Below are 16,862 nucleotides of genomic sequence, written 5' to 3'. Positions count from 1 at the left end.
TATTATGGGGGGAGGGGTGGGATAAACTAACATTTAGTTCTAGCCATTTTGACATGGTTTCCAATTGGTTCCTGCCATGACTTGAGCTAAAAAGACACATTTGGTACATTTTGTTACATTATAAGAGTCTATGGGAGATGTTTGTAATTCGGAACTTTGTGGATAACGGGTTTCCGGATAACGGATCCTATTCCTGTAGTGGGACAAGCTACAGGGCCATAGCTTCCTGTTACGACTGGTCAGAGTTAGTACTTTAATTAGAGCTGCCCGGGGTGTGTTACAAGCGCTGCATGTTCAATATTTGAGTATTATTTATTGGAGAAACAAGAGCAACTGAAATTGGACTATAGAGCCAGTACGTATTACGCTTATAACACAAGGGTTCATTTATAAACAGTGGGCAAATTTGCAACCCATAGCGACCAATCAGTGATGAGCTTGTTTCAGCCAGCTGCAGGTTGAACAGTGAAAGCAATCATCTGGTTGCTACGGGTTAATACCCAGGTGCAAATTTGCCCAGTGTTTATAAATGAGCCCCAAGATGTGTTCTCCACCAGAGACGAGGACGAGAGAAAAAGATTTAACGGTGAGTACAAAAATCTCTCTTTATTGTCTTCATGTAGCAGTTGAGTGTCAGATATTTGACAGTTAGATCCTGCAGCCGCCAGTCGCGCCGCAATCAAAAATGCGACATGATCCAACAATAGCATTACTTACCTTATTTCTATCTCTTCTGTCGTGACACCTGCGTTTTTTTTGTGTAGCGCGTCGGATCGCGCCAGAATTGTCCGTGGAGTCCTGCCCTTAGAGTTCACTGGTACATTCTTGTTTTTTTTTCCATATGTCTCCTTTAAACTGAATGGATAGGCTTCTGAGATGCCCTGTGGTGTATTACAGAGACTTTATAATTGCACTGGATGCCATATTACAGCTCTCATTATTGCTTACAGCTCATATAGTCCATAGTGATTTTCTGTTCATTCTCTTAAAGGGGAAGTAAAGTCTAAAATAGAATAAGGGTATAAATGCTGTATTTTTTGTAAACAAACTTACTGCACCACAAGCCTAATCAAACATGATTTATGCTTTCCAATTTGGCCACAGGGGGTCACCATCTTGTAACTTAGTTATACATCTTTGCAAGACTAAGACTGTGCACATGCTCAGTGTGGTCTGGGCTGCTTAGGGATCGTTCAAATAATAGCTGCCAGAAGCCGATACAGCAAGACTGATTAATAATCAGAATATACAGACTGCACTGGGTCCTGTGTTGTCATGTAATCTAATGTGGATTTGACTGAATTTAGGATTGTTCAGTGCTCGTAGGTTGTATTAATACCTGCTTGTATAGTCTGTACACCAGCACTTCTTATAAAGGGGACACTGTATATCATCATAGTTCACCGTTTTTTCCCTCCCCGGTACAAAATCCAATTGATCAGTTATCAGGAGATCCCGGCCCAACACACAATGAGTAGAGGAGGCGTCTCGCTATAAAACAAACTGATTTATTGAGTGAGTGAGATGTAACAGACAGTGGCCCTCATCAGATCAAAGTGCAAAGTTTGTACATTAATGTCGCCAAACAGTAAAGAGACGGACCCTACAACTTCTCAATCAGAACTGCCGACGCTCCTCCTCCCCCGTTGCAGATTCCAGCGATGCCAAACTGGCCTTTCCTCAGAGCGTGAGCCATGTGGCCAACAATCCTAGCGCCCGACATTCTGCAGAGAGACAAACGTGTTATCTTGGTTTTATTCTGAGATGACAGTTGGTGTAAGACAATCCAGCAATGTAATCAGGGGTGTAATTACAGAGAAAGCAGACCCTGCGCCTGCAGGAGGGATAGGGGGTCCCATGGGGACCTAATTAATGAGAAAATTAAAACAGGACAACCTCTGGATATTTTGGGGGCCCTAAAATTAATTTGCTGTGGGGCCCAGTAACATCTAGTTACGAATGTCATCACCTGCAGAGCATAGTTAGAACTTAATCTTTAAAGGGATACGGTCATGGGAAAATGTGTTTTTCAATCTGCATCAGTTAATAGTGCTGCTCCAGCAGAATCCTGCACTGGAATCTTTTTTTTCAAAAGAGCAAACATTTGTTTATATTTAATTTTGAAATCTGACATGGGGCTAGACATGTTAAGTTTCCCAGATGCCCTAAGTCACGTGACCTCTGATAAACTTCAGTCTCTCTTTACTGCAAGTTGAAGTGATTATCACCCCCTATATTTCCCCCCAGCAATTTATCAGCAGAACAATGGGAGGGTAACCAGATAACAGCCCCTGACACCTGCATTGCTAGGTGTAACTATAAGAATAGCACTCGCTACTAAAAATCCAAGTCCTACTGCAACTCCTTCAGTTACATTGAGTAGGAGAAACAATCGCTTAACTTAAAGCAGTTCCATTTTGAAGTGCTGGCACTTTCTGAAAGCACAGCACCAGGCACAATGACCTGAGATGGCTGCCTACACACCAATATAACAGTTAAAAAAAACATTGGTTGGTTCAGGAATAAAATTTTATATGTAGTGAATTATTTGTAATATAAACAGTGTAATTTTGAAATAAAAACATCACAAAAATGGCACCCATTAAAGGAGAACTAAACTGCAACAATAAATATGGTTAAAAATGTCATATTTTATATACTTATTGCACCAGCCCAAAGTTTCAGCTTGTCAATAGCAGCAATGATCCAGGACTTCAAACTTGTCACAGGGGGTCACCATCTTGGAAAGTGTCTGTGACACTCACATGCTCAGTGGGCTCTGGGCAGCTGTTGAGAAGCTAAGCTTAGGGGTCGTCACTAATTATCCAGCAGAAAATGAGCTTCCCCTGTAATATAAGCTGATGCTACAGGTTTGCTGATTATTATATTCTGATGCTAATTGCACTGGTTTCTGTGCTGCCATGTAGTAATTATCTGTATTAATTACTAATCAGCCTTATATTGTGACATTTCTATTCTATGTGTACTGTATATTGTGAGTGGGTCCCTAAGCTCAGTAAGTGACAGCAGCACAGAGCATGTGCAGTGAATCAGCAGAAAAGAAGATGGGGAGCTACTGGGGCATCTTTGGAGACACAGATCTTTACTGCTAAAGGGCTGTGGTTGCCTTGGGCTGGTACAGAAGCACAAAACATAATGTACAACATTTCCAGCTACTTCTTTAGTTAGGCTTTAGTTTTACACTGTGTGTAAAACGACATGTCACTTGATAACCTTGGCCACATATCTGGCAGATTCTGATGTTTTAGTGATGATATTCCCAAGCAAATATCCAGGGAACTAAGTTAAAGGCACATTCCCCCCCCCCCCTACAGACCAATCAATCTCTTCAGCCTAATATATTAATGTATAGACTCACCCAATAGGATGCCCCAGGGACACTGCCCCTCCATTCACGTTGACTCTGGCAGGATCAATGTCCAGCATTTTAATATTAGCCAATACCACAACACTAAAGGCTTCATTTATTTCCCACATTGCAATGTCTTCTTTCTTCAACCCGGCTTCACTCAATAGCTACAAAATAAAAAAGCAAAACTTCCAATCAGTTAGTTGTGGTCATGGCTCCGGCACATATTCCTCTCCCCCATCCCAGTTTCCTACCTTAGGAATGGCATAGGCGGGTGCTATGGGAAAATCAATGGGATCTACAGCAGCATCTGCAAATGCTACAAAACACAGAATAAATTGCTGGTTAGTTATACAGTGTATAGTAGATTAGCAATGGCTAACGGAATGCGTGGGATCAGTTGCAATAAATGATGCAGCCAACTTGCAGCCATACTGGGTGGTCTGAAGCAAAATGCTTCGTACGAGTAATCTCAGTAATGACACCCAGTCCTGTAAATAGGACAGGACCAGTTATCCAGAATGCTTGGGACCTGGGGTTCTCCGAATGAGGGATCTTCCTGTAATTTGGATCCCCATACTTAAAGGGGAACTATCATGAAAATTTAATATAAGCATCATCATACTGAAATAAGAAACTTGTCTAAATACAATCAATTAAATATTCTGCATTGTTTCTGACATTATCAAGTTTATCTTCATTATTCCTTCCTCAGCATCTGTTTCTCTTCATTCTCTCTTCATGCAGCAGTTGGGTGTCAGATATTCAATGACAGTTAGATCCAATATATCTTATAGGGGGGCTCCTTTCCCAGCAGATGAATTAGAGCTCACTCACATAACTAATTCCAGTACAAACAAAATCTAACAAAATAACTGCCTTTTGCACAAATCCTGCATGTAGAGAGACATGATGTCAGGTGAGTTTAATAGAGTGAGCTCTAATACATCTTCTAGGCAAAAGGAGCCCCCCTATAATATATATTGGATCATTCAAATCCTGAATGAAGACAGACTGAAGAGAAACAGATGCTGAGAGAGGGATAGTGAAGACAAACGTGATTATTTCAGAAACAGTGCAGAATATTTAATTGATTGTATTTACAAAGTTTCTAATTTCAGTATGATGAAGCTTTTATTACATTTTTGTGATACTTCCCTGAACATAAAATTAACCGAATAGGATTATTTTGCTTCCAATAAGGATTAATTATACCTTAGTTGGGATCAAGTACAAGTTACTGTTTTATTATTACAGCGAAAAGGAAATCATTTTTCAAATTTCATTTGATTAAAACAGTCTATGGGAGACCCATCATTCGGGACAGATCTGGTTTGCGGATAACGGATCTATACCTGGATAGGGAATAATGAAACCCCTGTTGTATAATAAAAGGGAATTAGAAGTCTTAATACCTACGATCCTGGCAAGGGGTGTAACATTGAGCCGGTTTGCTGCCTCTGCCGTCATAAGAACCAGAGCTGCAGCTCCATCATTCAATGTGCTGGAGTTGGCCGCTGTCACTGTCCCTGTGGGAGGAAAATAAAGCAAAGAAGTGAAGCAGACCAGGAACATGTCCGATTTCTTCTGCAACTTTCATGTACATTTCTGTGGTTTACTTATCCTTTACAGGAATTGTTCAGTGTAAAAATAAAAACTGGGTAAAATAAAAAAAATGTAAACATAGCTAGTTAGCCAAAATGTAATGTATAAAGGCTGGAGTGATTTGATGTGTAACATAATAGCCAGAACACTACTTCCTGCTTTTCAGCTCTCTAACTCTGAGTTAGTCAGTGACTATAAGAGGGGCCACATGGGACATAACCATTCAGTGAGATTGCAATTGATCCTCAGCATTCAGCTCAGATTCAAAAGCAACAGTTATGACCCGTGTGGCCCCCCCTCAAGTCATTGATTGGTTACTGCCTGGTAACCAATCAGTGTAAGCCAAGAGAGCTGAAAAGCAGGAAGTAGTGTTCTGGCTATTATGTTACACATCCAGTCACTCCAGCCTTTATACATTACATTTTTGGTAACTAAATATATTAGACACATTTTTTATTTTGCACACCCTATCTATTTACCCAGTTTTTATTTTTATACTAAATAATTCATTTACAGAATAAAACCTTTAAAAATAAGTGAATGTAAAACTGATGAGGGGGCTATTCTAAGCACTTTTGCTATTTACATTCATTATTTATTTTGTTTTTATTCCAAGATTTAATATCTTGGAATAAAAACAAAATAAATAATGAATGTAAATAGCAAAAGTGCTGTTACATGTACTGTTAATATGAATTAATTTTATTACAACAGCACCACCTGCTGGTCAGTTTTATCACTATTCTGACCACCAAGTAGTCAACAAAGTTATCATGAGAAAGAAAGAGGCTGCTCTGATGTTCTTCTGCTTAGGGAAACAATTAGAAACCTTTCTCGCATCTTTCCTAAGCAGAAGAACATCAGAGCAGCCTCTTTCTTTCTCCAGCAGCTTGTTGCCATCAGAACCCTAGAAGTGTTGGTTGCCAAGCACAATACACTTTCTGACAAGTGCTCAGTGAGTCAAAACAATTTCTCAATGAAATGACTTTGCACCAGAGGAATGGGGGGATTCCAGCAGTCACTCACCATTGTCCTTTTGGAAGACCGTCTTAAGTTTGGGGAATTTACTGAAGTCAACGCGCTTGTACTCTTCATCTTCTTGCACAATGATATCAGGTTTTCCTGTAACACAGACCAGTCAGCCACGGGAAACTGCAACCCTGCTAAATTTGCTGCCAAGTTATGGGGCACCAATCAGTAACCGTGTGGCCTGTGCCAGTGCACATCTTATATAAACACAATAACCTTTACTTCTTAAAGGGTATGTAAAGGCAAAAAAAAAAAAGATCCAATTTTTACTTTCCTTAATGAAAAAGAAACCTATCACCAATATACTTTAATTAAAAAATGTGTACCGTTTTTATAAAAAAGCTGACTGTATGCAGTGAAATTCTCCCTTCATTTACTGCTGTGGATAGGAATTGTCAGATGGTCCCTAACTGCTGAGCAGGGAAACAATCATACTTATGAACAGCAGGGGGAGCCCCCGCCTTACTTCCCAGCCATGCAGAACTCAAGCAGCTTTGTTTGTTTCCCTGTAGAGCAGTCGGTGTCTGTGTAGAGATTTGTATTGGATTTTATTTTTGCCTTTACATCCCCTTTACTGTTTCCAACTCCAGCTGTAGGGACAAAGATCATGGAGCCAGATTTAAACAGATAAACTGGGATTCTATTTGGAGGATTATTCTGCAGAGTTGGAGAACGTTTATAACATACATAGTAACATAGTAAGTTAGGTTGAAAAAAGACTGACGTCCATCAAGTTCAACCTTTTTACTTTTTTTAACCTGCCAAACGATCCAGAGAAAGGTGAAAAAACCCATCTGAAGCCCCTCCAATTTGCCTCAGAGGGGGAAAACATTCCTTCCTGACTCCAATACTAAAACTATAAAATCCACATTAGATTACATGACAACACCGGACCCAGTGCAGTCTGTATATTCTGATTATTAATCAGTCTTGCTGTATCGGCTTCTGGTAGATATTTTTATGACGATCCCTAAGCAGCCCAGACCACACTGAGCATGTGCACAGTCTTAGTCTTGCAAAGATGTTTAACAAAGGTACAAGATGGTGACCCCCTGTGGACATCTTTGAAAGCATAAATCATTTGTTTGATTAGGCTTGTGGTGCAGTAAGTTCATGTTTAGTATATAAAATACAGTATTTCTAGCCTCATTTTATTTTACACTTTACTTCCCCTTTAAACCTTTCAGAGTTTATCAGGGTCAAAATCATTATGACTAAGTTCTACCTTGTACCTATTTGCTGGTCTGGGCAGTGGCATGTGATATCCTCTATAAAACTTGTACATAAAACTATTAGAACTGTGAAGGAGATCAGGGGTAAATGCCTGACCTAACTGCCAAAATCTCATGACACACGGCAAATGCCCTTTACACCCCCTAACCTGAGCGTGAGTCTGCGACCGACACTAAAGTCCTTATTTTCCGAATTTTTCTGATTATTTTACTGATAAAAAGTCTGATCAAACTAGAATCCACGATTGGACCTTATTTATTATTAAAGGAGACATAGGATAAATGAAAACACCCTAATTTTGTAGGCAATAATAAGTAATATATGGTGTTGCTTTTACATGGTGCTAAAAATGTCTTTATCTTTATAAATAGTCAAGTTATTGGAGCTCCCTATAGATGTTCTCTGGTCCCTGTTTTAAATGAGGGGTGGGCGTGTCCTAACAGTCCCTGCCAATCACAGGCCTGCAGTCACACAAGCACAGACAGGCTTCAGTTCCCTATCAGGTCCTGCTAGCTGCTGATTGGTTCCTGTCCTACAATGCAGTGAGCTGAGAGCCGCCGGCTCCCCTGCACAGCCTGGGAATTCAGGAAGTGGAAGGCAAAATAAGGGACTTTGCAGAAATATTCAATAAATCAGCCTGAAACACTACTTTTTGAAGCACAATTCTTCTATATCAAAAGGAGTATAACGATCTGGTTTTTTTTTTTTTTTTTTACACAAAATTTCTCCTTTACAAAAATTACGATTTAATCAGATCCGGGACAAACATGAAAGAATCGAGTGAAAATCCGAATTGTAAAAAAAAATCCCAAATCACTTTTTTCCCCAACAAGCCAAAATTTTCATATCTTTGCGGAAAAGTCCGAAATAGTCTGATTTTGATGCTAATTCCAGTACAGGTCACAGAAACTTCCACATAGGACAGGGATCCCTCCCATTGGCTTATACCCCTGCATCCATGTTCGCTCGGCGCGTCATATAGGGGGCGAGTGGTCGGAGGGGGCCCTAGACATTAGTCCCGGTGGGCCTTGGGCCCCCCAGTCCGACCCCGATTGCTCTTACAGTTACAAGGAGCAGAATTTTCACTGACCCAGATAACTTGTTGGCTGCTGCTGCTTGAGGACAATTTCTCAACTCTCCTAATTGGCTCAGCTCCCCTGTGGACTCTGTTGGACCTATGGAAATGGGTTCACAACAGCAGAGAGAATACTGCGATGCCTTGTGTGTCTTTAAATGGGCCTCATACCACATATACAAGGGCCACGATATATAAAAATGGGATTTCATACAAAGAAGTCTATGGAGCTCTTGAGCATAAAAATATCCCCTGGGGCCTTCCAGTTGGACAACTCTGCACAGCAGAATATTGGGGCACATTTCCATTCCCATTGCAGCAAGTTGGACATCCCTCCTGCTGTAACTAATGACCGGTACCTTTTTGTGCAATGGTAACAGGTGCAATTTCATTGGCTATTAAACCGGAGTCCCACGCTGCTTTGCTTCGAGTGTAGGAGGTAATGGCAAAGCCGTCTTGTTCCTCTCGGCTGATGCTCAACTTCTTGGCTGTGTTTTCTGCGCAATTCCCCTGAAAGGCAGAGTAAGATGAGCAATGTGATTGGCTGAACAACACACATAGGGAATGGGAATGACCAAAGATAAAACCTGGGATAATTGTATAGGTTTTAATCTCTGCACTTTAGTCTGTACTGAGCAGCCTCCATAGAAAAGAATGTAGGTGGAACCAGGGCTGGGTCAGAGAGCACTGTGATTAGTCCTAGTGATGAATATACTGTATAGGGATTATTATCTCAAATATAAAGGCTATTAGAAGTCACAGAGGAGTCCCATGACCATATAAAGGCACAAGGCCACAGGAAAAGGACCTCCCAATAATCCCACTTTCTTTATTTTATTACCATGTGGAATTTGTTGTAGACATCAGTGAGGCCATCTTTTACTATAATATCTTCAAGTTTCACTCCTCCGTACGGCGTGGCCCCTCGGCTCATACAATAGGGAACGTTGGACATGCTCTCCATCCCGCCGGCCACCATCACTTGCTGTTGCAACACACAGAATAATCATTAATAGTTGGGTAACAAATCAGTAGCCTAAAGCAGGTTCTCTATTTAAATATGAACAGTTACTTATATAGAGAGATTTATATTCTGGGCATATAGTTGTGTGTCCTCACCTACATGCCAAGGACTGGAAATTGTAGTTTCACATTAGCTGGAGGGTTAGAGCCCGTAGAGGAGTAGGAAAAGCTAAAACTAAGCCTTTCCTTCTCCTTACAAAGGTCTATATAAATACACCAGTAACCCTCAAAGTAATGTGAGCCCTATGTCAACAGAAATACCACATTTCTTTCCTTCTATTGTGTACACATGGGCTTCTGTATCAGACTTCCTGTTTTCATCTTAAACCTCCAGGGCTTGAGCATGCTCAGTTTGCTCCTCTCTCCCACTCCCTCCCTTTTTCCCCTCCCTGCTGTATTCTGAGCCCAGAGCTATAACTGAGCAAGGAGAGACTCAGGCAGGAAGTGATGTCACACCAAGCTAATATGGCAGCTGCTATCCTCAACAAACAGAGAGAGCTTCTAGAGCGGTTTACTCAGGTATGGTAAAACAGTCTACAAAATAAATATAGTGTTATAGCTTGCACTAATGTGGCTAATCTATTGGCAATAAACTGCTTCAGTAGCTTTCCTTCTCCTTTAATCCCATATCTCTCTCACCTGATGACCACACATGAGACTCTGCGCAGCCAGCATAACGGATTTCATCCCTGACGCACACACTTTGTTGATGGTGGTTGTGGGAGTGGAGATGGCCAGGCCTATAGGGATGAATCATGAATATTGTAAGAAATATCTGATGTCCTATCAAAATCCTCATTGTTAAAGTCTTGACAATGGATTAAAGCAAATATCTGATTGTCTGCTAAAGAATGCTGCAGCAATGCAGAAATGGAGACCTTGGCTTATCATTAGATCTCCAAATGCAGGACAATCCAACCATCAAGAGACAACAAAAGTGGGGGGTGCTCCCCAACACAACATACCTGCCCCAAGTGTAGCCTGCCGCGAGGGTGCTTGTCCCTGGCCAGCTTGGAGAACATTGCCCATGTAAACCTCCTTCACTTCATCTGCAGGGATACCTGTATGGCGAGAGGGAGAGCATTGTCACTTTAAGCTGCTTCTGGGTCAGTCCACACCAGCAAAGTACAAGGTGCAGTTCGCTGGTTCAGTTTGTGTGTGTAATTAGTGTGATATAAATACAAATATACATAAACTTTGCCCTACAGAGTGGTCAGACCGGGACACCTCTAGATACAGTGTTGGACTGGCCCAACGGGAAAACTTCTAGTGGGCCCTCATGCTGCTAAACATTTGGCCTATTTCATGGCCATTCCCTATTTCTATGAGAACAAAGAGGCTAAATAGATGGAATAATAGATTATAGTATGTAAAGAAAAGAGACTAGGAGAATAGAGGTTAAGTGAGGAGAGGAAAAATAATAGTAATTAGAGGTTTTGGGTGGGCCCCTGGTCTAAGGTGTTTGGGTGGGCCCCTGGTCTAAGAAAGGGTATGTAATGACCCGAAACATGTCGTGTAGTAGCCTTTAATAAACATAACCACAGCGTTTTGCTATTGAGAAGTGCTCTCCTCATCCTTTAATTTTTGCCCCTGGTCTAAGGTCTTTGGGTGGGTCCCTGGTCTAAGATGACTATGAAGATTTTCATTCATCCAGGTCATGGTATATCTAATATAAGTCATTCTAAAACTGGACTTGCTGAGTAATTATTGAAGACGTTTCACTACTCATCCGAGCAGCTTCTTCAGTTCAACTGACTGGTGTGGGAAGTCCTTGGCATATAAACTCTTCCACTAATCCAATCACAACGGCACATTGTAACTCTTCAGAGAGGCGACATCTGAAATTAACAGAGGTGTTGATTCTGTGTAGTTACAGTGATAGGATTATCCAATGTGTCATGCAACTCCTAGAGACAGGTGTTACTTGTGAGAGTTGCATGAATGGATGCCGAGGACTTCCCACAGTTGAACTGAAGGAGCTGCTCGGATGAGTAGTGAACACCTTCAATGATAACTCAGCCAAGTCCAGTTGTTTTAGAATGACTTACACTAGATACCCCATGTCTAAGGTTTTTGGGTGGGCCCCTGGTGTCCCAGTCCAACACAGTGTAGATATTACAGGGGAGACTAATATCTATCTGTGTTGGGTGGGTAGCCAGAAAATCTGTGAGACTGGGGGTTTCTTACTTTGATTATGGAAAATACTGAACTTACCTGCTCTCTCAACCGCAGCTTTAATGGCAATGGAACCAAGTTTAGTTGCTGGGAGTGATGACAGAGTCCCTTGGAAAGATCCAATAGGGGTTCTAGCTGCACTTGCGATCACCACCTCCTGGGAAGAACAACAGCGGCAGAAATATTCAGCAGCAGCATCGGGCAATACTGGCACTTTGTATAAGGGCAAACATGCACATCAGAGGCCGTGTCCATTTAAAGAAGAACTAAAACCTAAAAATGAGTATTGCTAAAAATGCCATATTTTATATACTGAACTTATTGCACCAGCCTAACGTTTCAGCTTGTCAATAGCAGCAATGATCCAGGACTTCAAACTTGTCACAGGGGGTCACCATCTTGGAAAGTGTCTGTGACACTCACATGCTCAGTGGGCTCTGATTGGCTGTTGAGAAGCTAAGCTTAGGGCTCGTCACTAATTATCCAGCAGAAAATGAGGTTGTTCTGTAATATAAGCTGATGCTACAGGGCTGATTATTAAAGGGCATGTAAAGGCAAAAAAATAAAATACAATTTTTAATTTCCTTAATGAAAAAGAAACCTATCTCCAATATACTTTAATAAAAAATGTGTACAGTTTTTATAAGAAACCTGACTATATGCAGTGAAATTCTCCCTTCATTTACTGCTGTGGATAGGAATTGTCAGACGGTCCCTAACTGCTGAGCAGGGAAACAATCATACTTATGAACAGCAGGGGGAGCCCCCGCCTTACTTCCCAGCCATGCAAAACTCAAGCAGCTTTGTTGGTTTCCCTGTAGCGCAGTCGGTGTCTGTGTAGAGATTTGTATTGGATTTTATTTTTGCCTTTACATCCCCTTTACTGTTTCCAACTCCAGCTGCAGGGACAAAGATCATGGAGCCAGATTTAAACAGATAAACTTGGATTCTATTTGGAGGATTATTTTGCTGCAGCCACTGGTTCTGCAGAGTTGGAGAAAGTTTTGTATTAAACAATACAAAAACTGTAAAATCCACATTAGATTACATGACGACACAGGTCCCAGTGCAGTCTGCATATTCTGATTATTAATCAGCCTTGCTGTATACAACATTTCTAGCTACTTCTTTAGTTAGGCTTTAGTTCTCCTTTAAACACTATTCACAAAGGCACTTGAGGAACAACACGCTACACAAAGTATATCAGACACATAAGACGGCACAGCAGCAGTTGTAGGTAAGAAATGCACTTCACTTATTGATATACAACTCCCAGCACCCACCGACCCCTGGCAACAAGCAGAAGACTTACATTTAATGTGCGGAGAGATGCAAAGCTCCTGTGTGTGTAGTGCAATGCCTGAAAAACAGAGAACAAAAAACCATGTCACGTAGGAAATGTAACAATATATATTTATTTATTACACATTTGCAAGTTATTAGTAAATGGAATAGCTATGGAAAGCAGAATGTGTTTCTGTCTCTTTGTAGTAGAAATCCATTCTCTCCCACGTCTGTTAAACCAATGCATTCTGCTACATTGTTTCCGGAGTTAGAAACAAAGGTGCAGAGAGAGGAAATCCAGCCAGGGAGATTGGGATGTCACTTACATTACTGTGGGAAATGGGTCTTGCAGAGAAATCGGCAGTGAGTAAAGAGGAATGTGATTTGGCTCCGTTAAATATAATGCAAACACGCAGCACAGAGCCAATGGGAGAGAAGCAGCAGTGACTGTGAGTCTGGATGGGATCTTCCAGCAGAATTTCTATATAGAGAAGAATTAAAGGGACGGAGCATCTGTGTGTAGCCAAATTTCTGCGTTTCGCCACCGGCAAAAAAATTTGTGAAATTGGCACGAAAATTCACAGGTGTCAAATTTTTTTTTGACGTCGGCGACAATTCTGCCGCTGGCGCCAATTAATAGGCTCCCATTGACTTTAATGCACTTCGGAAATTGTCGCCAGTGTCGTCAGAGTTCGCATTTCAAGAATTTCATACATTTTTCTGCGAAACAGGAGAAATTCGTCCATCACTATGTGTATCCAATGTCCACTGCCACTACTCAACCCTCCAGCTGCATGCCCCCCTGCCTCTCATCACTCCTGCTTGTTGTACAGGTATAGGACCTGTTATCCAGAATGCTCGGGACCTAGGGTTTTCTGGATTACAGATCTTTCCATATGCCAGGATATGCAGGATACACTACATGGTGCTAGAGTCCCTAGAGGGTTCTTGGACTACAGCTCCCAGCATTTTCTAGTGTCAAGATCAAGGCATTCTGGAAACTGTAGTTCTGCAACATCAGGAAACTCAGGGTTAACAGTGCTATACACAGATAGGAATACATTTAAAGGAATTGTTCAGTATAAAACAAAAACTAGGTAAATAGATAGGCTGTGCAAAATAAAAAATGTTTCTAATATAGTTAGTCAAAAATGTAATATATAAAGGCTGGAGTGACTGGATGTGTAACATAATAGCCAGGACACTACTTCCTGCTTTGCAGCTCTCTTGGTTTCCACTGATTGGTTACCAGGCAGTAACCAATCAGAGACTTGACGGCGAGCCACATGGGTCATATCTGTTGCTTTTGAATCTGAGCTGAATGCAGAAGATCAATTGCAAGTTTAATTGAAGTTTAATGATAACCTTAGTTACAAATGTTTCTTATGAGTATCTAACATAGCCTTATCTTTATGCAGAGCACAGGATTAGGAAGTGAATACGACAAATGTAAGTGTAGCAATCTTACGATGATTGAATAATTGTAAGCAAGATTACAGTAAGGGTCATGTTTTTCATGTTTTTATTATTCAGCTAGACAGGCAAAGAATTGCAGTTTCTTGTGTTGGTATTTACATAGGTTTGGTGTAAGTTTAAAGTACTGTTTTACCCTAACAGGATATTTACGGACTTGTATTTAGAACACTACGGCTGCCCTGCAAGGAAGGTGATGGACACATGGACTTGAAGGTTAAACATATGCCGCCAATCAAATGTATCACATGGTGTAATTGAAGGGAGGTGGCTTGGAGTCTGCAGGGTATTTATTGTGCATTTAATTGGTTTTTTTGTATCACTTGAAAAAGGGATCTATTCCCGAAACATGTTGTGATTCAGCACCAATAAAGGCTGATTGCAGACAGAAGTACTGCCTGTGTCTGTTTCAACTTCCTACATTTGTTTCCTTTGCCTCTGTACTTTTACTATTTTGACAGGCGGCATTGTCGTACTAGGGGGGTCTGGGCCCATCAGAGCTGCTAAATTAGCCCCCGACATGCCCCAAACCCTATCCACCCCCCCCCTGCCAGTGCACACCTACTGAGCACCTCTTTATGCCTCCAGCAGGGAGGTCAGGTCATCGACCCATGGGCCATGGGGGCTACCAAGTTTTTCCCCTGCATCCCACCGGCCCTGTTGGCAGTGTTTGGGACTGGACATCCGCAGGTATCACTAGGCTGTGTATCATTTGGAATTATTTTTGTTCTTTACTTCCTCTTTTGCCTTTTTCCAGATTTCATATAGGGGTCACTGACCCCGCCGACTGAAAAAATGACTCTCTGAGGCTACAGTTTTATTGTTCTGTTCAGTGTCGGACTGGGATATCAGAAGCCCACCAGAAAACCTTCAACCACCAAACTATTACTCCTATTACTCCTCCTCTCCTAGTCTTTTATTATCTACTTACTATACTATTCTTCCATTATTAAGGTTCTTTTTTCACATAAAGAAACAGGGAATCACTATGAAATAGGCCCAATGGTTAGAAGCAAGAGGCCCATTGATACCTGGGCCCACTGGGAGTTTTCTTGGTGTCTCGGTGAACCAGTTTGACACTGGTTCTGTTACTTTTCATTCTGACCCTCTCCTCCGATTCCAGTTTCTCGTTCACTCCGTGGCCTGGTTGCTAGGTTACACTGGACCCTACAACAATGGGCTTTGGGTTAACCCGTGCTTTTTTTTTTTTTTTAATAGCTTTTTATTGAGCATTTGTTAAAGTAAAGAGATATAACAAAAAATGAGGGGGTACAGAAGGAAGAGAAAGGGAAGGAGTCCAACTGTCAGTTACCCAGGCTTGGACTGCTCTACTGCAGGCAGAATAATGATAATAATAATAATGAATATAAATAATGAATGGAATTGGTCGCTCTGGGTTACAGTAATGGGGCAAGATTGGCCAAGGTTAGTAAATGACCACAGATGTTTGATAATCCTGAAAGCAAATGTGGCGGAAAACTGTATTTAGACTGTTTGGCAGTGAGAGAAGTCCCATGTGCTGCTACAAGAGCAGAGAAGGACAAACAAGTTCTGGGCCCTCCAGCACCAAGGGGACCTTTAGAGGGAGAAGCTAAATACAGTTGGTTAATAGGAACACAAGCCATGGGGAGTGGAAGGATTTCCATGTAGCTGCCAAACTGTCAGCCACTCGGCGCTCCCCTGATTCCAGAGTCCTGACTGTCAGTTCGGTGTAACAAAGCGGCCTGATTACTCGTCATACCTCCTACTTTCAGTCTGCGCAGCGGCAAATCCAGGGCAAGGCTGCCTCGGTTACTAATACGGACCATAAACTTACCCTTGTGGAGTGTGAGAGGCGCGCAGCTGTACGAGGGCCGCAGAAAGCCATGACTGAGGGACGGACACTGTCACCCTGCTCTGGGCACCTCCGAGTCACCTCTAGCCAAAGAACAGCGCCTCCTCTTAAGCACCAATCATATAAGCGCTTCTGACCAGCCCCCGGATCCTATTGGCTCAAGCTCACATGCTGAGGGCTGTCCTGAGTTGACAGTAACGATGTCGATGAAAAGGAAAACGGCAGGCGGCCATATTTAATCCTGGCATGCGCATCACGTGTTAAGATTTAGCAATAAATCTGGCCATGTAAATAAACTCGCATGTGTTCAGTCAGTTTTTTACCCCTGACACCTGCCAGAAAAGAAGGAGGCAAAAATAAAATATGGAAGAACTTGGGATATTGGCCTTCTTATGTTCTTGTCGTTTTTTCCTATTAATAACATTGGCATTAAGCATCATATTTAGTGGCCAGGCCAGTAAAATGCTGGTCAGATAGTAACCCTAATCATATATCACTGTTTAATGCACTTTGTGACACTGCAGTGACGCTTGTACGTGTATTACAAACACACGGTGCACTTTGTCTCAGTAACGAGAACAATATGTGTAATAATTACTGAGGCGAGTTTTTGAGACATCGAGGGGACTTATGATTATTTTTCATTCAGTATTGACCCCTGACACGAAGAGAAGTGAGAGACAAATTGCAGGGCTAGGGAATTGGTTTGGGGGCAATGGATTTATCCCCAGTCTCTGACTGATACTGTGGGGGAAACAAGT

At 41.7% G+C, this 16,862-nt stretch overlaps 1 protein-coding gene across 1 annotated transcript; it reads right to left on the bottom strand.

Moving 5' to 3' along the window:
* Positions 1–1,492: 1,492 nt before the first annotated feature.
* acat1.S (acetyl-CoA acetyltransferase 1 S homeolog) lies at positions 1,493–16,185 on the bottom strand. Its single transcript, NM_001092559.1, is given in 12 exon segments — positions 1,493–1,724; positions 3,380–3,537; positions 3,625–3,689; positions 4,786–4,899; positions 6,002–6,097; positions 8,672–8,822; positions 9,154–9,297; positions 9,975–10,075; positions 10,301–10,396; positions 11,550–11,667; positions 12,823–12,870; positions 16,084–16,185. Coding segments are annotated over 12 exon segments (1,263 nt in total). The 5' UTR covers positions 16,135–16,185; the 3' UTR covers positions 1,493–1,603.
* Positions 16,186–16,862: the final 677 nt, after the last annotated feature.

Source organism: Xenopus laevis, chromosome 2S (assembly GCF_017654675.1).
Source record: "Xenopus laevis strain J_2021 chromosome 2S, Xenopus_laevis_v10.1, whole genome shotgun sequence".
Lineage (NCBI taxonomy): Eukaryota > Metazoa > Chordata > Amphibia > Anura > Pipidae > Xenopus > Xenopus laevis.
Note: the sequence above shows the minus strand (reverse complement) of the source record. Positions and strands in the feature narration are given on the sequence as shown.